The 22,500-nt window shown below is 39.9% G+C and overlaps 2 protein-coding genes across 3 annotated transcripts in view; both read left to right on the top strand.

The window, feature by feature from the left end:
- On the top strand, positions 1–9,914 carry eno1 (enolase 1). 2 transcript variants are annotated; one of them, XM_005811253.2, is made up of 12 exons: positions 1–103; positions 2,645–2,739; positions 5,689–5,784; positions 6,267–6,325; positions 6,630–6,699; positions 6,803–6,936; positions 7,028–7,250; positions 7,904–8,101; positions 8,200–8,401; positions 8,492–8,600; positions 9,272–9,330; positions 9,413–9,914. In XM_005811253.2, the coding sequence occupies exons 2-12, from the start codon at positions 2,655–2,657 to the stop codon at positions 9,474–9,476; spliced, it is 1,299 nt and encodes a 432-aa protein (XP_005811310.1). In that variant the 5' UTR covers positions 1–103; positions 2,645–2,654; the 3' UTR covers positions 9,477–9,914. The 2 variants fall into 2 exon arrangements, with proteins under 2 accessions (XP_005811310.1, XP_023192229.1); XM_023336461.1 differs by lacking the exon at positions 6,267–6,325 and adding an exon at positions 5,932–5,990.
- Positions 9,915–13,488: 3,574 nt separating this feature from the next.
- Positions 13,489–22,500, top strand: part of rere (arginine-glutamic acid dipeptide repeats) — a 177,258-nt gene continuing 168,246 nt past the window's right edge. The window contains exon 1 of the mRNA XM_023331958.1: positions 13,489–13,795. The gene's annotated coding sequence lies outside the window, so the exon portion shown is untranslated. The remainder of the gene's footprint in view (positions 13,796–22,500) is intronic.

The following is a 22,500-nucleotide window of genomic DNA, read 5'->3' as shown; positions in this document are numbered from 1 at the left end:
CCGTCCACTTATCATCCGGCACTCGGCGTCACGAGCGCCTTCTCTGCCTGCCCGCACGAGAGAGAGAGACAGCGCCGTCCTTGCACACAGTTAGGCCGGAAAGGTAACTTTAACTGCGCTTTTGCTGCTTTTTCTTTCCACTTTGGCCAAGCTCTTATTACTTACCAACTCTTATGCATGACTAGTACTTGTCATATGTTAATATTGTCACTTTATTCTCTTCTCAAAATCTACATTATGGTTTTTGTCGTCGACTGCATCCTCGGACGCTTGTCCTTGGGTTAGCCGACACCTAAACGGTTAGCTGATGATTTCCCAGCTCGGGCAGCTTTCCTCCGCTCCTGCTCGGGGTTTGGTATCTTCAGGATGCAGCAGCCTGTAGCACGTCGTCTATTTTTAAACCAGGCCGTCAGCTGTATGGATGTCTCGCTCCATTTAGAGCCGCAGTGTGTGGAGGGGAACAGGAGGTGTCGAGTTGCGGGTCCACCTTGCAGTGGACGCGCCCCTCCATTTTGCTTTAAAACCATTATTAAGAGGCTGTTGTTCGTCTGTTGTTTGGAGAACACGGTGGTGCCACACTAGTTGGACTACTAGTTGAATGCAGCAGGGGCGGAGGCGTGTCTGCTACACGAAAAGGAAAATTACTGCGCAGCAAGTCGGTACATAGTCCAGGGTTTGTTTCAGGCAGTGTCAGTTTCCAGCAAATGGACATCTATAGGGTTCCAACATTACTATTAACTCATCCAGCTCAGTAATGAACTTTATCTGGTCTTTAATGAGTTTCATCAAGCTATTTCAACCCTTCAGTTCTTCAGAAAGTATCAGGTGTGTTTAATTATTTATTTATCCATGGATGCCATTTTGTTACCCTCAGGTAGCTCTCCTGCTTATTCCGTAAAGTTTTTAAAAAGTGTTTAAAGGCGTGGATGACTTCAGTATCACACATGTCAATTATGGAAAGTGGAGGTGGTAGTTATTTAAATTTGAAACACTTCTTCTCAACAGATGGACTGATGAGTTTTTTTCCCGGCTGATGCTGATTAAAGGTTTTGTTTTCCTATGCTAACTGTAACCAATCCTAACTTGGCTTCATTATAAACCTCGTGAAATGGACTTCAGCTTTCTTAATTGGGGTAGTTTGAATCAAACAGAAAATCTAAATTGTAAAATGATCCCACAGGTTTTTTTTTAGTGTAACTAGCCCTGAAAGCTAAATTTCCTGACAAATTTTGAAAGAATCCACCAAAGTGGGTGGAGCCAAGATTATACTAGACAGTGCGATTTTATTTTATTCTATGTTTTCTCATTTAATTGAACCACCGGTATTTGGGGATGTTTTTATTTTTTGGCCATTAGCAGAATATCAACAAAGTTTTGCGCACATTTGTAATGGAAACGCAGACACTCTTAGCCTAAACAATTTGTTGCTTTACTTGACTTTTCAGATTTTTACCCTTTTTTTTTCAAACTGGTATTAAATCTAGCAACTTTCCTTTTGTCATTGGAGACTTTATTGGTGACAGCGCTCAGCTAGTGAGCCGTGAGCCTCTGCTGCGTCCTGCAAGCACTGCAGTCAGTCTGACAGTTATCTGTTCAACACCGTACCATCACCAGCAGTCAGAGCAGAAGAGACTCATTCCACTCTGTGTCTATATTGCAAATAAATCTCCTATTTAATCAGTGTTCCTGGTTAAGATGCTTTTAAGAAATAAGAAATGAATATTTTTCCAATTTTTGCCTGATTGACTGCACCTCTATTTTCAATACCTAAATGCAGTTTAATTGCTCAAATCTAGGATCCCTTCATGTGCAGTCTAATAGATAATTGATAGATATGCAACTCGATCTACATTCAGACCACAGTAGAATCAGATTTTACCATAATCATAATGGTCAAATTTGGTTAATTTTATGGTAGCTGGCTAAAAGTAATTAAAAGAATCGATGGTGATGTTTAGCCTCAGGTTACTTTAGCCTTTCCATTTGTGTATTTGAGTGTGCACTGTTTGCAAATTTCCAATCAGGCTTTTATGGGCAGCGCTTTCCATTGGTTCTGATCCGGCTGCAGAGCCTGGATTTGGAACGGTTTGCATGGACTGAGTGCTAATCAATAAACCGCTCCAGGCGTCATGGCCAGACATCCCGTCTGAAAACCCTCTCTGACCTCTGCTTCTGCAACGGCCAGAGATTAGGGCACCACTCAGCTCTGCAGTCCATATCATTTTAATAAAAAGAGGCCAAACAATTCTTTTCTGCCTGGTCACACTCCCATTGTCTGCTACGTTTACTTTTAAATACTGCAGTTTAAAATGGTTGCGTAATTATTGGCAGTAGAGGACATTTGTGCAAGAATTTTGAAACACTTTTCTATGTGTAATCCAGCATGTCAAATAAACTGAATGAACCTGCAGAGATTATTCTGCTGCAGGAAGCCACACCTCTCTGACTTCAACATAACGTCCGTTCTGGTCAGACTGCATCAGTCGGGTGGCATGTACAGCTGAAGACATAACAAGAACATTGATCCGCAGTGTATTGTCTGGTTACTTTTTGCCAAGTCATTGTTTGCTCTGCAGTGTGGCTGCCTGCTCTTCTGCAGAGCTGCATTAAATTAATGAGTATTTACTTTTTTGCTCTCAAACAGATAAAGAACGATGTCTATCCTCAAGATCCACGCTCGTGAGATTTTTGACTCCCGTGGTAATCCCACTGTGGAAGTTGACCTGTACACCAAGAAAGGTATTCCTGTCTCTGTCTTTCTGAAAGGCTCATCTATAATCCCTACATATTGCTGATGTTTGCCTCCTGATAATTTACATTCTAACATTTCAGTCTTGCTGGTTAGAAATTTGGGGTTTTACCATTTACCAAGCTTGGAAATGTCTGCAAAATTTTAATCCAGCTCTTTATTCCATATTCCAATATTTTAGAGATGTTTTGGAAGTTTCTTATTTCTAGGCCGTGTAGATCTAAATGCCCACACATCAACACTTTTCTTTAAATCACACATGGTATTCTTTTAATGATCTCCAACCAGGCACACTATAATCCAGTCCATGTTTGACAAGATTAAAGTGTCCAAGGCTCTGAAATAGAAGTGGACCAATATAACTACATGTTAAATGACTGTATTTCAGAATTGATACCAGATTTATTCTGTTTTCCCACAAAAACAAGGAATTTGACTTAAGTTCTGCTTTGCTCTCAGACTTTTAGAATACAACAAAAAGGAAATAAAAACTGTTGTAAATATATCAAACTATTTTCAGGGAAGAGACAAATCTGAATATGTAGGAATGTGACGGTCTGGGGAAGGAAACCGTCTGTGGTAGCTTGTTTTTACAAATGGCGCTCTGTACCACCAACCTGAAGGTAAAAGTTTAAATGATTTATGTTCAGGATGTGTGGGGTCTGCAGAGAGTTTAGCTTTTTTTCCTCGATGTAGAGAAGATGAGCCCTGATGATCTAAACCTAATTGTTTTTAGTTATGGATTCGATTAAAATCTTAATTGCCAGGTCTGTCATTTATTAATCAGTTAATATATTAATCATTAGAGTTGAGAATGTCTGTGCTTTCTGCAATATATTTTGTGTTGAGATTCTATTTTAGGCTTGCTTAGCTTCAGTGATGGCCCAACTCCTTTTTGCTCAGAGCAATAGTCTTTTCCAGAGTTGCATCAGAATATTTTTTTGAAGCAAAAAATGTCGTCCATTACTGTTTGCAATTGTCGGTTATGCATCAGATTTATGGTTGGACCAGAAACATAGAAATACAAGGGTTAAGTCACTCGAAACATTAAAATACTGAAAAATAAAAAAATGTTTCCCCCCCCCCTCAAAGTTGGTATTTGATAAAGTTTGGGGACCATATTCTTTGTTTCATAAATGGTAATAAACTAGTAATTCTTCACTTTTCATTGAATTCAAAACCACTTCCATCAAAGAAGCTGCTGCAGATTTTTGTTTGAAGGAAAACGACTAGCTGCCAGCCACGTTTAGAAGAAAACCGAAAACCTTAAAATAGTTTTTTTTTAATTCTTTATCTTGTAATGAAGATGTCTTCCTGGAAAGTATCACTTAAGCTGAGGACAGTTCAGCTGGTTGTTGACCTGGTGCTGCTGCCAGCTGCAGCTGCAGAGTAGATCAGGTAAACCAAATGTTTGAAAATAGCTCCTGTAACTTCACACGGCCTCCGCAGCGCACTGTTACTGTAACGGCCCTGGATCACAACACCATGCAGCATTTTTACCAAGACTCTGAATTTATTTGGGATTAGAGGTGGGACAATCTGTCAAAAAGGATGTTACATGTTTTCTCTTTGATTGGCTCTGATTGGCATGAAGAAAACATGTCTATAAATGCACCAACAAGCTGTTTTTTGCTTCTTTTTTTCATGAACATTAAAATGAAATGGCATATGTTTTACCCCATAAATTTGTCTTTTTTTTTTTTTTTTCTTTACCCTCTAAAGTTGAACTGGGAAGTTGAACCTCAAATAAAATGATAAACCTGTTTTGGCCCAGAAAAGTAATCTGTTTAAAATCTTTGAATTAAATTGCTTTGCTCAGTTGAGCTGTAAATTATTCAACCTGTGACACATTTGGCTGAGGTTTAGATTTGTTCATTTAATTAACTAATGGCCTCCCCACCATCTATTAATTTTTTATTTTTTTTGTATCGGATTGGGGTCGTTTCTGTTCTTTGGGTTCAAACAAAGGAAGTTGCTCAACCCCCTGAAATGTCCAGAGAATGTTAATGAAGCAACCTGAATGACCACTGACATGGAAGAGTTGGACTGGCCTGAAAACCCTGCAGAGCTACTCTACAGCCATCTTTTCCTCAGCTTAGGGTGGCTGACATGTTCTGTGAACTGTAAAACTTGTCTGTTTTTACTTCTTTTTTTCTTTTTTTTATAAAGACAACCTTTTAAGTCAGCAGCTGTGTTTTGACAGCAGCTAAACCCCATTAGAGCGTCTGCTGCATCCAGTCAGGCCATCATTATTGTGCCTTTTCATGTCCTGCTGGACATTTCCACCATCTTTTTTGCTAACCCGTAGAACTGTGTAAACAGCCTGCGTTTTATTCAGCCAGCTTTTACTCTTTCTGCATTTGGCAGATGAAGAGGCAAAGCCCCTTATTTATGGTCTGATTGGTTGCAGCCTGCAGCCCCCTGCTGCTGCGTGCCGATTTCTAGCTGCAGATGATTTGTTAAGCATTACCTTAGGGCCTCGACAGCGACTGTGCCCCCTTGGCCTTAGCACTAAATCCCCTCAGAATACAATCTCTGCTGCTCCACTGACTAAAACGAATAGTGCTTTTTTTTTCTTTTCTTTTTTTTTCTAGGTTTTGACTGAAGTGGGTTTAAGCTTGTGTAGGCAGGACTTGATATCCTGCCACAGATTTTCTGCACATGCTCAGTTGGTGGGTTTGGGTTTTTTTTATTCACTTATTACATTACCGCCATCTGCAGCACGACTTCCTCCCTGCGTGTTTTATTCCCCTCTGACTGGAGGGCACGAATATTTGTGCCTTTTACTCACTGTGGTCTTGACCACAGGGTTCAGATGTTTCAGATTGTGCACCAGAGAATTATAATTTAGGAAGCAGGCTGTCTTGGTGAAGTTGTATTTAAATGCTGCTTTCTTTATCCATGAGGCAGAATTTGTAAGCCCAAATGTCTTGTTTAAGGTCTCTTCAGGGCTGCAGTCCCCAGCGGTGCTTCCACAGGTATCTATGAGGCTCTAGAGCTCCGCGACAATGACAAAACACGCTACATGGGCAAAGGTAACTTATCTCTGTTTGTTCTCTCTCTAAACTCTGGTCACTTCTATCCTTTTGCAACCTTTCAGCTCATTTCAACACTCCTATAAACTATTGCTCTCTTTCTTCATGTTTTCTTTTCAATTTCCCCATTTCTGTTCCTCCTGTTAGGAGTCAAAAGAGCTGTTAAATATATAAATGAGTTCTTGGCGCCTGCATTATGTAACCAGGTAAATAAAGTGGAAAATAAGGGTGACTCTCTTTGCACTGCACAGCAGCATGGAGAATGAGTTTGCTTCTGGAGACTAATGTCCGTCAGGCACTAACAGATGTTCACAGATTTAAAAAAACAAAGTAAATGGTGGCATAAACTGCTGAATTAGTGGACAATATTTTAATAATTTACTCATACATCGACATAAATCGGATGCTCTGTGTTCATCTGTGTGGCCTGCGTTGCATGGTCTTCTCCTGTCTGTCAGTCATGGTCTGCTTGTCCCTTGCAGGTGTCTCTAAAGCTGTTGAGCATATCAATAAAACTATTGCACCTGCACTGGTCAGCAAGGTAGGACCATTCATTGTTTGGATAATTTGTTTGAAAACCAGTTTAACAGAACATATTTTAACCAGATGACTAACTTTACAGTTTTCCCATGTAAAATGATCCTTTGTTACCAATAACTTTCACCTCTTGTGTCTAAAAATAACGTGCATTAGTACAGTTAGAGCAGTAAAGTTCTCAGAAAGTGAACTTTATTGCTACCAGTAGTTACACCAGGTAACTACTGGTGTGTGCTCCTAACCAACAAGTCAAACCAGTTTAATTTTAGTTGCTCCAGTTGAACTTGTCCTGTTGTGTCTGAATCCAGGATGTAAGCGTTGTGGAGCAGGAGAAGATCGACAAGCTGATGTTGGACATGGATGGCACAGAAAACAAGTGTAAGATGCTCACTGCTTACAAATCTTGTCACTACACTCTCGTGAGTTTTAAAAGTTTTGATACTTCTACATCACATTAAAATGGTTGCCTTCCTTCCCTCAGCTAAGTTTGGTGCTAATGCCATCCTGGGCGTCTCCCTGGCTGTGTGCAAGGCTGGTGCAGCAGAGAAGGGCGTTCCGCTCTACCGCCACATTGCTGACCTGGCTGGCAACCCCGATGTCATCCTCCCTGTGCCTGTCAGTATCCTGAGAGGATTCATCCCCAAACAATCGTCCGATCCAAAAAGTCATTGCTCTCAAAAGCTGATCCGTTTCTGCTTCGCTTTAGGCTTTCAATGTCATCAACGGCGGCTCCCATGCAGGCAACAAGCTGGCCATGCAGGAGTTCATGATCTTGCCTGTCGGCGCCAGCAGCTTCAAGGACGCCATGCGCATCGGTGCCGAGGTCTACCACAACCTGAAGAACGTCATCAAGGAGAAATATGGCAAAGACGCCACCAATGTGGGAGATGAGGGCGGCTTCGCTCCCAACATCCTGGAAAACAAAGAAGGTGCCAAAAACACAGAAATTAATACTAGTGCTGAAACGATTAATCAGCTTAATTAAAATGATGAATCGATAATTGAATGATCGACTAATTTAGTAGTCACTTTATTAACATGGACTCCATAAAAGCTGTAATTAAGCCAGAACTGTTCAAAAACTTACGTTTTGGATTTAAGTGTCTGTAAATATGTCCTACCTAAAACTCACTTGGTGCAGATTTTTTTTAAAGATCCATTATTAAGCACCATTAGCTTTCTACTTAATTTGTTAATTAGAAAGAATTTCCATATTAGCCTTGTATTGTACTGATAAGTTAAGCAGAAAGCTCAGCATTTAACGTTTCATTTTGTTGCATGCAATAACCAAAGGAGTGCTGTATTGGATTTTGTAATTGCTTTTTTTGTGCACTTCTAATATTTTACAGAATAAGCTTAAGTGGTTAAATGAAAGATTTGTATAATGTATAAATCAACTTAATTGTCAAAATTGATTATTAAAATAGTCATTAGCTGTAATCCTACTTAAGTTTGCGTATTCCAAAATAAAAGCATTAATTTGACTTGAGCGTTGCTAGTTTCTGACTTTAGCGGTGAGCTTCTGTGGCAAATCTCTCAATTAGAGGTTAAAATCCTTTTTAAATGTTTTGCTCGTCTGTAGCTCTGGAGCTGCTGAAGAACGCCATCGCCAAGGCCGGCTACACCGACAAGATCGTCATCGGCATGGATGTGGCTGCCTCCGAATTCTTCAAGGGGGGCAAGTATGACCTGGACTTCAAGTCTCCAGATGACCCCAGCCGCTACATCACCCCTGACAAGCTGGCTGACCTCTACAAGAGCTTCGTTAAGGATTACCCAGGTGAGTTTATAACACCTGCTCCTTTTTTTTTATTGGAGAATAAAAATGGCAGCAGTGACTTTACATCAAAATACCAAACATCCACCGTTCTCTCTCAGTCGTTTCCATCGAGGACCCCTTTGACCAGGACGACTGGGAGGCATGGACCAAATTCACAGCCAGCACCAGCATCCAGGTGGTGGGAGACGACCTCACCGTCACCAACCCCAAACGTATCGCCAAGGGCGTCGCCGACAAAGCCTGCAACTGCCTGCTGCTCAAGGTCAACCAGATCGGCTCTGTCACAGAGTCCCTGCAGGCGTGAGTGTCCACAACACGGCGGTCCTGTTGACGAAATTCAAAGCAGTAAATGCACTTTGAGCAGATTGAAACATTCACCCTTTGTTTTAGCTGCAAGCTGGCCCAGAGCAACGGCTGGGGGGTGATGGTGAGCCACCGCTCCGGAGAGACCGAGGACACCTTCATCGCTGACCTTGTAGTGGGCCTCTGCACTGGACAGGTAATCGATTTAACGCTGACGATGCAAACAAAACTGTCTTTGTTCACGTCGAGATCCAATCAGGGTTTGTGATAAAGTGCAATGTTTGATTAAAAACATAAATTTGGAAAATGTTACGTACTGTTGAAACCAGATGTTTTCATACACATGGCAAAGCTGTATTAGGACTGAGATTTAACTTTTCAGGCTGAAATTAAATTGGACTAAGTGTTCTTGTTTTAGACCAGAAAACTTAGGAAATAAAATCTCTAAAGTAACTTTAAGCATTTATTTTGAGCAGAAAGTTAATTTACCTTAGCATGATTTGTTTGGATTGTTTTTAATGTGATGAATTTTTATTCCTAATGGCTCAGTGACTTGCTGATCAGTGTAACTGAAATAAAAGTTCTTGTATCTATACTTTAAACATTATTGAAACTATGGGTATTTTTTTTTTAGTGACATCTCAAAACATAAAATTGAGATGTCTGATTTTGCTATATTATAGTTTACTTTGTCCCTGCTGTAGGATGTAGAATATGATCACAAGGAACTAACGGTAACAAAATATATCCAACTGTCATTTTTAAAATTATATTTTTATCTCAAAGTGGAAAATTTACCGTAAATGCTTGAACTTTACTGTGTGAAATGTATGAACCCTGGGTAATGTATTGCTAAACTTCTTGCAGATCAAGACTGGCGCTCCTTGCCGATCCGAGCGTTTGGCCAAGTACAACCAGCTCCTGAGGTGAGGCTTTCCCAAAATCTTCCACAAATCCTAAATGAATTCCTCGATTTGTGAGTCTGAAATGGTCGTAATTTTCTTTCAGGATCGAGGAGGAGCTTGGTGACAAGGCCCGTTTTGCCGGCAAGAACTTCAGGCGCCCCATCTGAACCGGGTCAGCTTCCTTGGGCCACTGCGTGTTCATTGCTCATAGATAATCCCCCACACCTGTTCGCCACGCTAGGTTTGCCTGCCCTGTATAGAGTGAAGATGGAAAAGACGCCTCTATTATTCAAGGTCCAAGACTGCGGCGTGGAAAAGCGGTGCTATGTCCCAGTACATCCATGTGGCTCAGCTCATCTGCAAAATATGCTTTAGCTCCTGAATAGTGTTGGTCCTTGTTGGTGTCCATTGCTGTGTGATTTCTTTAAGCCTCCTGTGAGTTGTAGTGGTTGTGGTCCTCTGATTATTTGAGCAAATGTAACTCTAGTAAGGATCATCCTGAAGCAGTGGTAAGAGCTCTGTGTGTTCAATGTTCCGCCTCTGACAAGGTCTTGTGTTGCTGTAAGCCCCTACAGAAATATGTAATAAATAATATAGTTTCAAAAGTGTCTGGTTCTTATTCCTTTCATCCTGTGCCCAAACATTCTGCATCATGATTAAAATATTATTCACTAAGGGAGCATTTACCCAGAAACTAAAGCTTTCCTGTATAAACCATTTCCTAAGTGCTGCAAGTCTGTGAGCTGTGAGGGGTTGAAACTTGAGCTCAGGCCTGTGAGACTCCATTTCTGTCCGTCCCCTGGGTGCAGGAATCTGAAGGCTCGGTGTGAGCTCTTTCTACTGAGCATTGCAAAGATAAATGAGGCTCTATTCACTAGTGGCATCGGTCTGCTGGGTTTGTGCCACACCAATTTAATTTGTTTGAGGCCTTCCTGAAGCTGTTCTACATTGTTTAACCATCAAGGACATTTTTTTTCTTGCCCTAAATATGTTAACAAAACGGATAGTCCATAAGTTGTTTTTTTATTATTTTTTTACATTATAATAAAAGGCAAAGTTTATAGACCAACTGTAATGCTAAATTATTCAACGAGCCTGGGTGCATGAGGAATTTAACGAAGGAGTTAAAACTTCAACGTCCTTTAAGTTTTTGGTGCCATCTTGTGGTCATAGTGTTAAAATGCAGCCACGGTTCACTGACGGTCTAACGTCAGAAAACTGCGGGACGTAGCAGTTGTAGCGTAAATGAAACGTGAATCGGACAGGGGTTCGTCTTATAAAAATGTCTAGAGATGGCGTTTGGTAATGTTTATAAATTTGAATTGAGAAATCGTTAATTTAGAGTACCGCTCGTCATGCCTTAATCGATAGTCTAACAGTTTGGTGTTTTTTTTTTAATTGTTTTTTTTTACTAAAGTACTCCAAGAATTTACTCTAATAAAAAAATACTTCCAAATAAAGCTAAAGTAGAATGACATTTGATATATTAGAAATTGCGTAATCAGACAATGCGCTGCAACTTTAGGTCATTTAAAACTAAAACATGACAATTACAAAATAACATTAATGGCAGATTGAGCACTTATTCCAAATTTATTTTAACATAAACCTACAGTAATACTGTATAAATGTCAAAGTGCTTGCAGGGTCTTTGTGTACTGTCTACTTTTTATTTACTTGACATCAACTGCAGCTGATGGAAAATAAAAAAACTAAAGACAAACCATAAGTTTCATTTGGTGTTTAAATTAAACAATAGTTTGTGTTTAAAACTATTAAACACAAACTATTGTGTTTAATAGTACACAATAGTACTATTATCTTATTGCTCATAGATGTTGGTGTTTAAGGTCAAGTAAAAAAAAAAACACAACTTGTTTCACTAGATAAAGTAAAACAAGTTTGACCATCATTCAGTGAAGTTACTAGGGAGAGCATTACTACATCCTCTTTGTGAAGAGAAGAAATATTGTTCCTGCTTCCCAGGATTCAAGTAAATCATCAATAGCAGTTCCCTAAATACTGACTGCAGCCAAACAACCTCATTTGTTGTGCAGGCTTGAAAGGCCTTTTGTACTCTGGAAGTAATGTAACTTTTTGGACAGACTGTGTCTGTAGGCGAGAGCTACCTTTCTGTTTTCCCTTGTTTATGTGATTGTTAAGTAGGTTAATTTTAAAGGGTTTTTTCCCCCCCTTGCAATTAGGTAAGGTAATTTAATTTTCTTTTAGGGTTGTTTTATTTATGTTGGCATGAGCTTTTCTTGAAGGAAAATGGCAGCCGGTACAGAAAAGAGCTAAAATGCATCAGAAACTAGACAACTTAGATGCCATCTTAGTCCCTTATAAACTCCAGAGCAGCCGGGGGACGCAACAGAAAATAAGCATCAAGAAGTAACAGAAGCAATAATTAATGTTATTCAAATAAAAGTAAAGGGTATAGTAGAATAAAACTACTCCTACAAGCACAAAAAATTACTAAAGTAAATGTTGCTAGCTGCTACCAACCTCTGCTCATTGCTACATGACTTAGCCTGGGTGAGGCCTGATAATACATCTCACAATGTCGGCAAGGAAATGTGTTAAATAAGGGTAGATTTTCTCTAAATTGTGTTAAAACTGCGCATCTACACAATACAAATCCATATTTGGGTGAAGAACGTACCTTACAACATACATGCTATAAACCCCTTTAGGAACTTATCAACAAGCTTCTAGTGACACTTTAAATGTTTCAGTACTTTTCAGAAATGGCAGAGCTCCTTTGAGTTAGTTGATCTTCTAGCACCAGCCCTACTTTTAAGAAGTTTTCAAATTTTGTGGGAGCAGTAAAAAAAAAGTTTCAGTTAAATGTTTTATATTCATGTAACCACGAGAAACCCTGATGTGATGTACAAAATGACTGCGAGTAAACGTCTGAATGGCTCCGTAGAAGACGGCACAATGATGGAATGGGCTCCAAGTCCAAGAAGGAAATGAAAGAAATATGAATACCCATCAGAATGGTCTTCCTGCTGAATGTTCAACTTCACTGTATTGACGAGCTTAAAGATTAAAGGAATCCTGTTCCTTCAAGCAGATTGTGGATGGATTTTCATACCACCAAGGCACCAGAAAAACCCAAACTGGGTTGTCATGTTTCTGTTTTACAGAATGTTTGATGTCCTCTACCTGCACCTTAAAGAAAAAGTCTTATGTAAATGTGCACATGACCAAACACTATTTTCTATTGTTATATTGCCTAATATCCACAATAAAAATAAATAAATAAAAGCTAGAACTTGAAAGTCAAAATATTGTCAGGTTTCAATTATGTCATGCTCCTAAATTGTATAGCAATGCTATACTGTTATTGTAATATGTACAATGTACTAAATCCAATGTAAATTACTCTGTGCCAACCACATAGGTTTATATTTCCATTTTTGTTTGTGTCTGCTCTCTTCAGAAGTAGAAAATCAATAAAAAAAAATTCAAATGATAATAATAATAAAAATAAATTATTAAAAGTGTATAAAAACCATGAACATTTTTGCATGGAATAGCGCTTTAAAAAAAACAAACAAAAAAAACAAACAAACATTGCTTTCAAAAAACATAAAAAAACTAAAACAGTGGCTAACTAACGTTGGTTATGGATATATTTAACCACCAGTAAAATGCACACGGTAATAAATATTTAAATAAAAACAATGTAATCTAAAATAAATAGAAGAGATATATGGATATATTTTATGAACTTATCACAAAAAGTTAAACACGGGTGTTTTATATGTTACATATGATACTTTCTGTAATTATTTTTTCTTTCTTGCCACTATGTAAAATAAAAATCAGTTTATTCTCTAATCTCTTTTACTTGACCTTTGTGCCTTTGCCATACCAAATAATAATTGCCATACTGCATTCTATTCTATTCTATTCTATTCTATTCTATTCTATTCTATTCTATTCTATTCTATTCTATTCTATTCTATTCTATTCTATTCTACTGTGAGTCACAGCGCTGGTTTTCCCCCAGATGAAGAAGATAGCGTTAAAGCCTCCAGGACTCCCAGTTGAGCGTGGTGTTGCCAGCTTTGACCAGTGGGTGGCGGTATTTCACCGGTTGAACTTTGAGAACTCCCCCCCGCCCCCCTCCTCCTCCTTTAACTGCTTTCACCCCAAGATGAAGAAGGATGCTGTCATGCTGAGTACCTCTCATACACACCAGTCTGAGCATCCCGGCAACGATTACTCCCTCTGTATTCTCATAGTCCATCATTTATGACAGCATTATACCAAAAGCCGCTCGCTTAGTTCCAGCTACATAAGAAAAAGACACACAGGTGGCACTGCAGCTGTTGTACTACTACTGTTGTAGTGGCGACACTTGGCTAACTAACGTTGGCTAATTGCCCCTGCTGCTGCTGCTGCTGCTGCTGCTATTGTTTGTTGTGGCAGTCTCTCATCAAACAAATCACAGATGTTGTAGAGCAAGCTCTTTAAGGTAAGTACGGTGAGCTGCAATCAGCTTCTTCTTTTCACCTTTGATATACGGCAGTAAAAAATAATAAAAATGACAAGCGTGGGGAAGTAGTTTGGGAACGCTGTGCTGTTAACGCACATCCTTGTTTGGTAGCTGCTGTTTGCCCCTCACTGTTGCTGGTTACGGTGAGCCAAATGTTAGCGGCTAGTGACTAGCACTGATTGGGAATGCCACAGAGGTGCCGTCTAATGCCTGGAAACAAACGGCTCGTTTACACCGGTTAGCTTAGAGTACGTGCAAAGCACGCAACTTTACATTGTTTTATCTATTGCCTTTTTGTATAATGCTGTAGTGCTATTCATATACAGCATTAGAGGTGTTTTCGTAATTTAAACTCACCTAGTGTAGCGCCTTTATTCCAGGAAGTGGACGGAGCCCAAGGAGCTATTGTCATTAGCTCCAGGAAACGTTAGCTTGCTGAGCTAACTTGCAAGGTTTTGTGTGTTTACCTTAATTGTTGTGCTGCTCGTAGTTTGTGGTTACTTGAGATGACAACATGGCCTGGTTTTAGACCACACTAAAGCTGAGGTGACTGCACAGTCTTGCTGAGTTGTGGAAACATAAAGGAGAAACTTGCAAAAATGTCTATGTGGCTGAAATTTGACAACAAATGCAGAATTAACTCTAAACTGTTAAAAGCAATAACTGCAAAACTAAAGATGCACTGTCCGGTAGTTATGTTTGCAAGATTTGCATTTTGATCTAACAACGAGTTGCATAATTAAAGGATAAGTGATGCAATGCAAGTTTAATAATAGTAAACAAACATCTTTTTTTTTTTTACTGCATTGGATAATGAAAATCTCAGTTGAACACTTCTGACAAAATCTGCACATTTTTATTGTAAAATTTGTGGCAGTGTTTTGATATTTTTCCAGGCTGTTTGCTTGATAAACTGAATTTCACTGCCGCTAATGAATATGCAAGCAGATCAAAGGAGAGAGAAACATTTGTTTTCCTTTCAGTGTGCCGAAAGAAACAGATTTCAATGTTGACAGCATCTGCATTTTCTCACTTGTAACCATTAGGCTGAGTGCAGGGAAATCCTTCATAGATATCCTGACAACATTTGGCTTAAGAACAAACTCACTGCTACATCTTATTGAGTAGCCTAGAAAGGAGAGGTTTTGTTCTGAGCCGCTGCACCTCTCTAAGCATCTAAATAATCCCTGGCAACTGCTCAGATCTGTGAGTAATGGCATGCTGGATAGAGGAGACACTGCAGAAAATGAAACTTCATACAGACATGTGGTTTGTAATGTGTTGTTGTTTGGTCGCTCGGTTTGTCACAGTTGTTACATAATCATTTGAAGGAATGTAGTTGTGCTGACTCCAGCTGAATCATGTCCAGTAACTTTGATAAACTGGTAAAAGCCGCATCAAACAGACAAAAAGTCATGTTTGTTTTTATTTTGAATCTTATCTTTATATTGCTTAGCCTAGTCTGCTTAAGGCTTGACTTTTCACGACGTTTGTGTATTACACTTGCTCCTATGCTCTTTTAATTGAGGTAGTAAATATAAAAAATGTTCATGCTTCTGTCAAAGGTATGTGTTTAGTAGCACAGAAATTTTTTAACGAAAAGTCAAACTAAAAAAAGGAAGTGCCAACAACATGAACTTATCAAAGGCGGTACGTTAAAGTAAGAATACAAGTATTTGTATCGTCAGCTCGGCCTGTGCAAGGTAAAACCAGGATGATTTTCTAAATTTAAAATAGAAAATCAAAAATGATTCCCACTGAAGAAAAAAAAGTAGCATTAATTATTATAGACATAATAATTCCATCTCTAACTGCTGTTAATTTTGGATTTTGATGCCTAGTATTGAAACAGAATTGCATATTAAACACCCATTTAAGTTAGTAGTAATTTTCAGGTACTATTTCAGGTATTTTGCACAGAAATATAATAAGTGCTGTGAGTTTTATAGAGTAATTAGTATCACAGGCTAGCATTAGCAGGTTATTAAGTTTGACTCAGCTTAGATAGAGCAAACAGTCAAAGAGACATGTGGATTATGAGCTGTAGTTTTAAAAAAAACAACAATATCTTAGTAACATAACTATGCGTTTCTTGTGACCAGACATATTCCAGAGTTTTGTCTTTCTTGTTAGCAGGAGAAAGAAAAGCGTTGGACCGTTCTTTCAGTCAGCTGACTATAAGTGCACTACAACAGGTGAAGCAGGGACACTGATGCAGTTGATGCTGTACACAGATGGGGAACATTCAGGTTTCTCTGGCCATTTTCCTGAGATTAAATTAAAATAACTGTTAGAACAGCGGGGGCTGCGCAACATCTGGAATAAAATTGGTTGTGTTTTTTTTTTTTGCTGAGTTTTGCAGTGACAGTATCGATTAGGATATTTCTTTTTCCGTAATCACAGCGTTCTCACGATTTTTTGTGAGCTTTAACCTGTCAAAAATATACATCTAGTGTGGCCATAGAGAGCGGTAACACAGAGAATCTACGTAATCTACAGCTGAAATCCGATTCCATCATGTATTGGCTGATCCAAGCAGTCCCTTTTGATTCCCATGTTTCACACTGATATCATTATGACAGTTGGGGTTTGATAGATTGTGTTGTTCTTGTTGGATCGATATGATGAAAAAAAACAGAGCAGTTGTGAAACCATAACTTTTTCAAGGTTTCCCCCTGGAAACTTGCTTAGCCCGATGGCGGGGTGCTGGGGCAGTCATTCATTCAGCAGCCCGTCATGTTTTTGAGTTAAAAATGTTTTTGAAATTTGAAAATATCACTTGATAATCATGTGTTATTGAAAAATTGGAAGATTAATACCTGAACACCAACTATAAAGTCTTAAAAAATGCAGACATTTTACAAAGACTTGAATAAATAAGTAATGCTTAGCCTGGTGGGGGCACAAGTAAAGCCTGGTGGCCCGCCAGGCTTTTAATACCCCGGAGGAAACCCTGTTTTTAACCCCTCTGTTTACCATAATTCTGGTAGCATGGCTCGTGGTTATCAACAACCAATCCCACTATATTCTTTCTACTACTAGCTGATAATGATTGGACTATGTGAGTGGTGTAAAACGACAAGTTAATATTTGCATAAAGTAGGAGATTAGCTTCACATTCATTCTGGCAATCTCCAGTGGTTGTGACTTAGGTTTTCTTTACTCACCATTTAAAATATAGACTTGCTGTGTTGTAGTACAGAGATCTCCCATTACCGGCTGTACGTTGATTACTGCTTCACCACCGCTCTGACTGAAAACCACCTTAATGGGTGGTTCTTGTTCAGCTGAAATTCCTCTGGGTTTGTGTGGAGGATAATTTAGAATGGCTTAAAGCAGAACTTTTGCGGCCTTCTGTTTTGCTTCTGCACACCGTGGCGCTCGCGGTTCTGTCAGGTGGTACGTGTTGCTTCTTTGAGTGGTCTGCAAAATCGCACATCCGACGACACACCCTGCCTACGGGAGGGTAATCCGGTGCGGTTGCTGTAGCAGCGGAGTCACGATAAGTGAAGTGTAATAAACCTGCTATTTCCCTTTAATCACTAGTATGTGTTTGAGTAATGGCAGCTGGCTGTGAGTAATATGTGGCAAAGGCCAGACAATGATGAGGAAAATCCTTTTTCCCCTGTGCTCCGACACCTCTTTGTTGGATGACGCGTCAATGCACACGGTCTGGTGTTCATTATTACCATGTTGCACACAAATGGCAGCTTGCTGTTTTTTCACCTTTTGTTATGAGAAATTGTTTCACCTTAAAATCCTCCTGCTCTCTCTGACTGCCTCGTCCTGTTCCATTCAAGGCTTGTGGCATTGCTTTATGGCGCATGATGTCGAGATAAGCTTGAACTGTAGAGGCTACTGTTTCGTTTCAAAGAGGAGGTGATTAGAGCTGATTTGTTGTTTTATTCAACACTGTTTGGTTGCTGAGAGATGTAGGTAAGCAGGGAAACGGATGTTGTCAAGCGCCTGCTAAGAAATAAAGCTCGAATGATGAGGCGTACTTGTAGCAAATGCAAGGCAACGGGCAAAAAAAAGGGGGAGGCAAGTAGACTTTCCTTTGTAGTGTTCAGTATCTGTTTCATTGCTAGATATCTGGCGGTTACACAGAAAATTAATGCCCTTAACAAAGGAGCAATGTTCGCTCAAAGACCTCTTGATGGGCAATTCAAGTGCTGTATATTCATTAAAAATAACAATCTGTCAGCACTTACTGACAGCACGCACAACAAGCCAAGCTCTCTTTATTGTTCTCCGAAGATGTTTTTCAGTTCCCGTGCCAAGAGCAGGGTAATTGGCTGTAGCAAAGCCGTGCATGTGTTGTTTTAAGATATTGGACTGACACGCACAGGGCACACTGGCAGAAATGAGGCGAGCAACCCCCTCCCCTGCCTCTTTCTCGCCTTTCTTTCTCCCCCCCTTCAGTCCCTCAGCATGTCAGAGAAAGGAAAGACTAGATGCGTTTTGTGTTGTGTGACAGCTTCCCTTCACCTCTCATAAGAGGAGATCCAAGCACGCCGCATCTTCTCTCATCTTTGTTTGATTCGGGCCTAGCTCTGCAGCTCTAACAATTGTGCCAAGGAGATGGTATCGGCAAGCGCCGCTCGTGTTAACAATTGTGAACTGTCTTGCCGCATGCCGCCGGTGGTGTTTGATGTACTAGATGTGATCAAATCTGTTTTCTGCGCGAGTCGGCCTCATCTTCATCTCACAAATGCCGCCTGGATCGTTGTGGTTGGCTTGACTTGCATGCATGTATCGTAACTAAGAAGGCACAGCTTGTTCTACCGTTGCCGCGGCTGTCTGCATGTTTTCTGTGTTGGATTTAGGATGTTGAAACTGGCCACATTCTGATGTCCTTTCTGCTCTGTGTACCTAAGTGGTTGTGGAATGGAGAGTGTGGAAACTGGAAGTGGAGGCTTGGCTAACGTTCAAGATGTGACGCAACAGCAAAACAAACGCATGAAGAAGAGGGTGACACCCCTAGATGGCTTAGAAACTTTGGTGTCTCCCTCCCTTCATGCTGCTTTCACACCAGCCCTGTTTAGTCCACTTTAATCAAACTCTAGTTCATTTGTCTAGAAGGTCAGGTTCGTTTGGGGAGGTGTGAGCGTGTAATCTAACTCTGGTCTGCCATCAAACCTAGGCCTTGGTTTGATTAAAGCGAACTCTGGTTTGAATGGATAAATGACCGGAGAGCGCTCCTAAAGCAGGAAGTGGTCTATGGCGCAGGGAATTCTGGGTCGTACAACCAAAACAAACGCAAGAGTCTAACTCTAGAGGGAGAAATGGCTCGTGGTCTTTTACCAAAGACAAAAAAAAATCCTACAACCGCTAAAGTGTGGCACTACTCCATTTTTGTTTACATTTTGTGAAGAAGGAAGTAAGAATAAAAAATAATGCTGCAATAATCTGCTGGAATAATTTGGAGAAAAAACAATATGTTGGTAGGCGATAACACTGTAAAATGTAAAAACACTTTCTAATATAAGGGTTGGACAATCACTCTGCTCAGATAAATGTCATTGGCTACCATAATATGTCAGAAATGATCAGAAAATACCTGATTATGATAAATTTATTTGGAATTATCAAGAAATGGGTAGAGATCTGAAAATATTCAGAAATATTAAGAAAGTATTCTTTCCTCACGTTTGAAAGAGACAAATAGCTTCCTTAATGCTTCTGGTGCCTAGACCAATCAAAATGCTGGTAGTAATACTTCAAACACTCTTCATGACCTGTTAGCATCTTGGGAATTAATACGTATATCAAATGTGAGTATCCACACCTCAATTAAACGGCATCCAGCAGGAGGAATATCCTATTGACTTCCAAAATAGGAATTTGAGACACTGGGAACACAACAATAGTAATATTGCAACATATCTGTGATGTGTCGTGCTGGTTTACTAATTATGGACAAACAATTTGATTTCTGTTTTGTCAGAGCATAGGTGTGTGTTACCGTCTATCTGGATAAAAAAATGATTAATTAAAAATTAAAGGTTTTGTCCCTAAATGGACTATTGAGCATCGCTTTACTCCTTGCTGAATGACCATTCTGCCTCTATTAATGCTGGAGCTGTTGTGTCAAAACTGTTTATAGGCTTAATCTTAATGAGAACTCCTGAATTTAAAGAAAGAAGTAAACAAACATGTCACTCAATATATCTGCATTTCAACAAATCACTTTGAAAATCTCAGCCGAACTAAAATGGTAACAGTTTATTATAGGAAGATTTCAGGCAGTGAGTGAAACATTCACTATTTTTTTTTTTTTTTTTCAAATGCTGACAGTTTAAAAAGGCAGCATAAGATTCAGGTCATAACCCCGTTTTTCAGTGCAAGGGATCCTATTAATAGCTCTTTGTCACTGACATGGCAAAAAAGCAAAAATTGTAAGTCAAAACTAACAGCCAGCCTTTCGCCATTTCAGTAAGAGAGAAAAATGAAATGAAATCAGCTGGCTGGCCCCCGAGGAGAAGGAGAGAAGAGTTGTGGGGTGGGCGACTGTGAGGAGGAGGAGGACTGCGCTGTGTGTGTGTGTGTGTGTCAGTACTGATTAGGTAAGAGATTGCCTCATGTAATGACACTGCATGGTGCTCGTGGTGCAGAAACACAAACAATGCATACCAGTGTTGCACTGCACACACCCTGCAGCTGCGTGCCTCAAGATGTTTATGTAGACATGTACACTATCCCTGGAATATTTCAACATGTCGAAGTTTTCCAGGGGACACACAGATACACAGTTATCCTGCCCAAAGCCCTTTTCTGTGCTCTCTCTTCCTGTGTAGCACAGATAAAAGGTGGAGGTGATTAAAGGGAAGGAGCACAATAGACTGGGTACTTTTCTATCAGCACTCATTGTTACTATTTTTCAGCAAATATATGTGGCTGAATGGACTACATAACCTCCTGCCGTTAGTTTAACCTTAAGCTTTCAGCAGGAACATGTGATATTTTGTTCCTATTTGGACCTGTTTTTATCCTAGTTTCTGACCTGCTGCACACAAAAATCTTCTTTGACTTGCTAACAAGAACCATAATTTTGCTGCAACAGTTGCAAGTATTTAGGTGTAGACTTTGACTTGACCAATTAAACACATGAATGTGCTTTGATCTAAACCACCAGGGTTGAACTCATTTTCATTTTGGGCCATATCAAGATCATGAGTGTCCTAAAAGGCCCAGTTGTGCCAGAATGTATTTAGAAAACCTGTTGAAATTAAACAATATTCACCATCTTTTCACATTGATGTAATTCACAGCATACGGATGAAAACTGCTTTGATTTCATTGATAGCATAATATGTAAGCACACAACTGTTCTTTTAAGGTTATTTTTATGTGGCCCTGTACAGACTAGAGCTCACTAAGCTCCTTCAGACTAGCAGCAGTTAGCAAAAACCTGGTGGAAATGGGCATCTGATGAGCTTATTATACAAACAGTGCTCTTACTAATGGTTGTAAATGGCATCAGTGGACAGCATGGAGAAGCATTTTTTTGATGATGAGCTTAGAGTGTCATAAATGGCAGGGCTTCTTAAAGGGACAGAGGCTAATTTCAAGACGTCAGATATGACTACAATGTGAAGTCAGAGTTCTTTAAGTTGTTTTTGACATAAAAAAACAGCATTTTCATGACAACTGAAGGCAACAAAGTTCCTTGATTGTGCTATAAAATTACACTATGTGCCTAGAAAATACACAACCCCTCCAGCCCTCTTTAAAATATTTGACTTCTGTCGTGGTGATGAAAGTTAACCTTCATTATCGAGTCTAAACAATACCATTGATTCAATTGATTGTTTTATGGAGTGGTTTATCAATAGCAGCAGTCTATTGTTTTGACCAGCGTGGCTCGGTCATTAATTAAAGTGTCCGTTAGGACTCCCATTGTTGTGTGTTTGTGTTTCCTGGCTGCTAAATATTATGTAGATCCTTTGATAAGGGGCTGGTTGAGCTTTGGCGTCTCTGTGACGAGTACGGGCGTCGTGCTGATGTTGTGACTCTATACACCAGGTTTTGTTTTGTGTCCAACGTTTTGGTGGAGGTGTCAGGAAAGACAGCGAGGGCTCAGTGTTTATGTAGGCAGAAGAAAAAGACCTGTTCATAAGGCACTTCCGGTGAGGCGCGTCCTTGATCGTCCTTGGAGGCTAGACGACCCTATCGAGTGCTGAGGCTTCAGGTTGGGCGCTAGGTTGTTGCGTCAGATCGACTGGGTTTAAAGATGGACATCTTGTCTTTTGCACCTCGGTGCCAGGAGTCGGCGCAGAGAAAATGAGTTCTGAGAATTGGGTTTAGATTTGCCACTGTAGCACTTCCTCTCTGATACACTCCAGCTACCATCAGGGAAAGGTTGTCAGAGACAAAGAGAGAGTGGAGGAGGAGGAGAGAGAAAACAGTGAAGCACAGCAGTGCTATCTAATAGATCAATTTGTAATAAATCTGTTGCCTCAAGCTGTTGTTGTTCGCTTCTACTCACTAAAAGGTGTCTGCGTTTCTCAGGCAAGAAAATGCTTGTCAGGCTGGGCATACAGACCTATCAGTGAATGAGACGCGCCCAAAGCACAGTAAATCGTTTACTCTGAGCTCGGTTTACATAGGTCGAACACATCGCTCTCTTATCAGCACATTCCATTGGTCAAAAACGAGGGCTGCGGACCAATCGATACGACTGA

The sequence above is a fragment of the Xiphophorus maculatus genome, chromosome 1 (assembly GCF_002775205.1).
Source record: "Xiphophorus maculatus strain JP 163 A chromosome 1, X_maculatus-5.0-male, whole genome shotgun sequence".
Lineage (NCBI taxonomy): Eukaryota > Metazoa > Chordata > Actinopteri > Cyprinodontiformes > Poeciliidae > Xiphophorus > Xiphophorus maculatus.
Note: the sequence above shows the minus strand (reverse complement) of the source record. Positions and strands in the feature narration are given on the sequence as shown.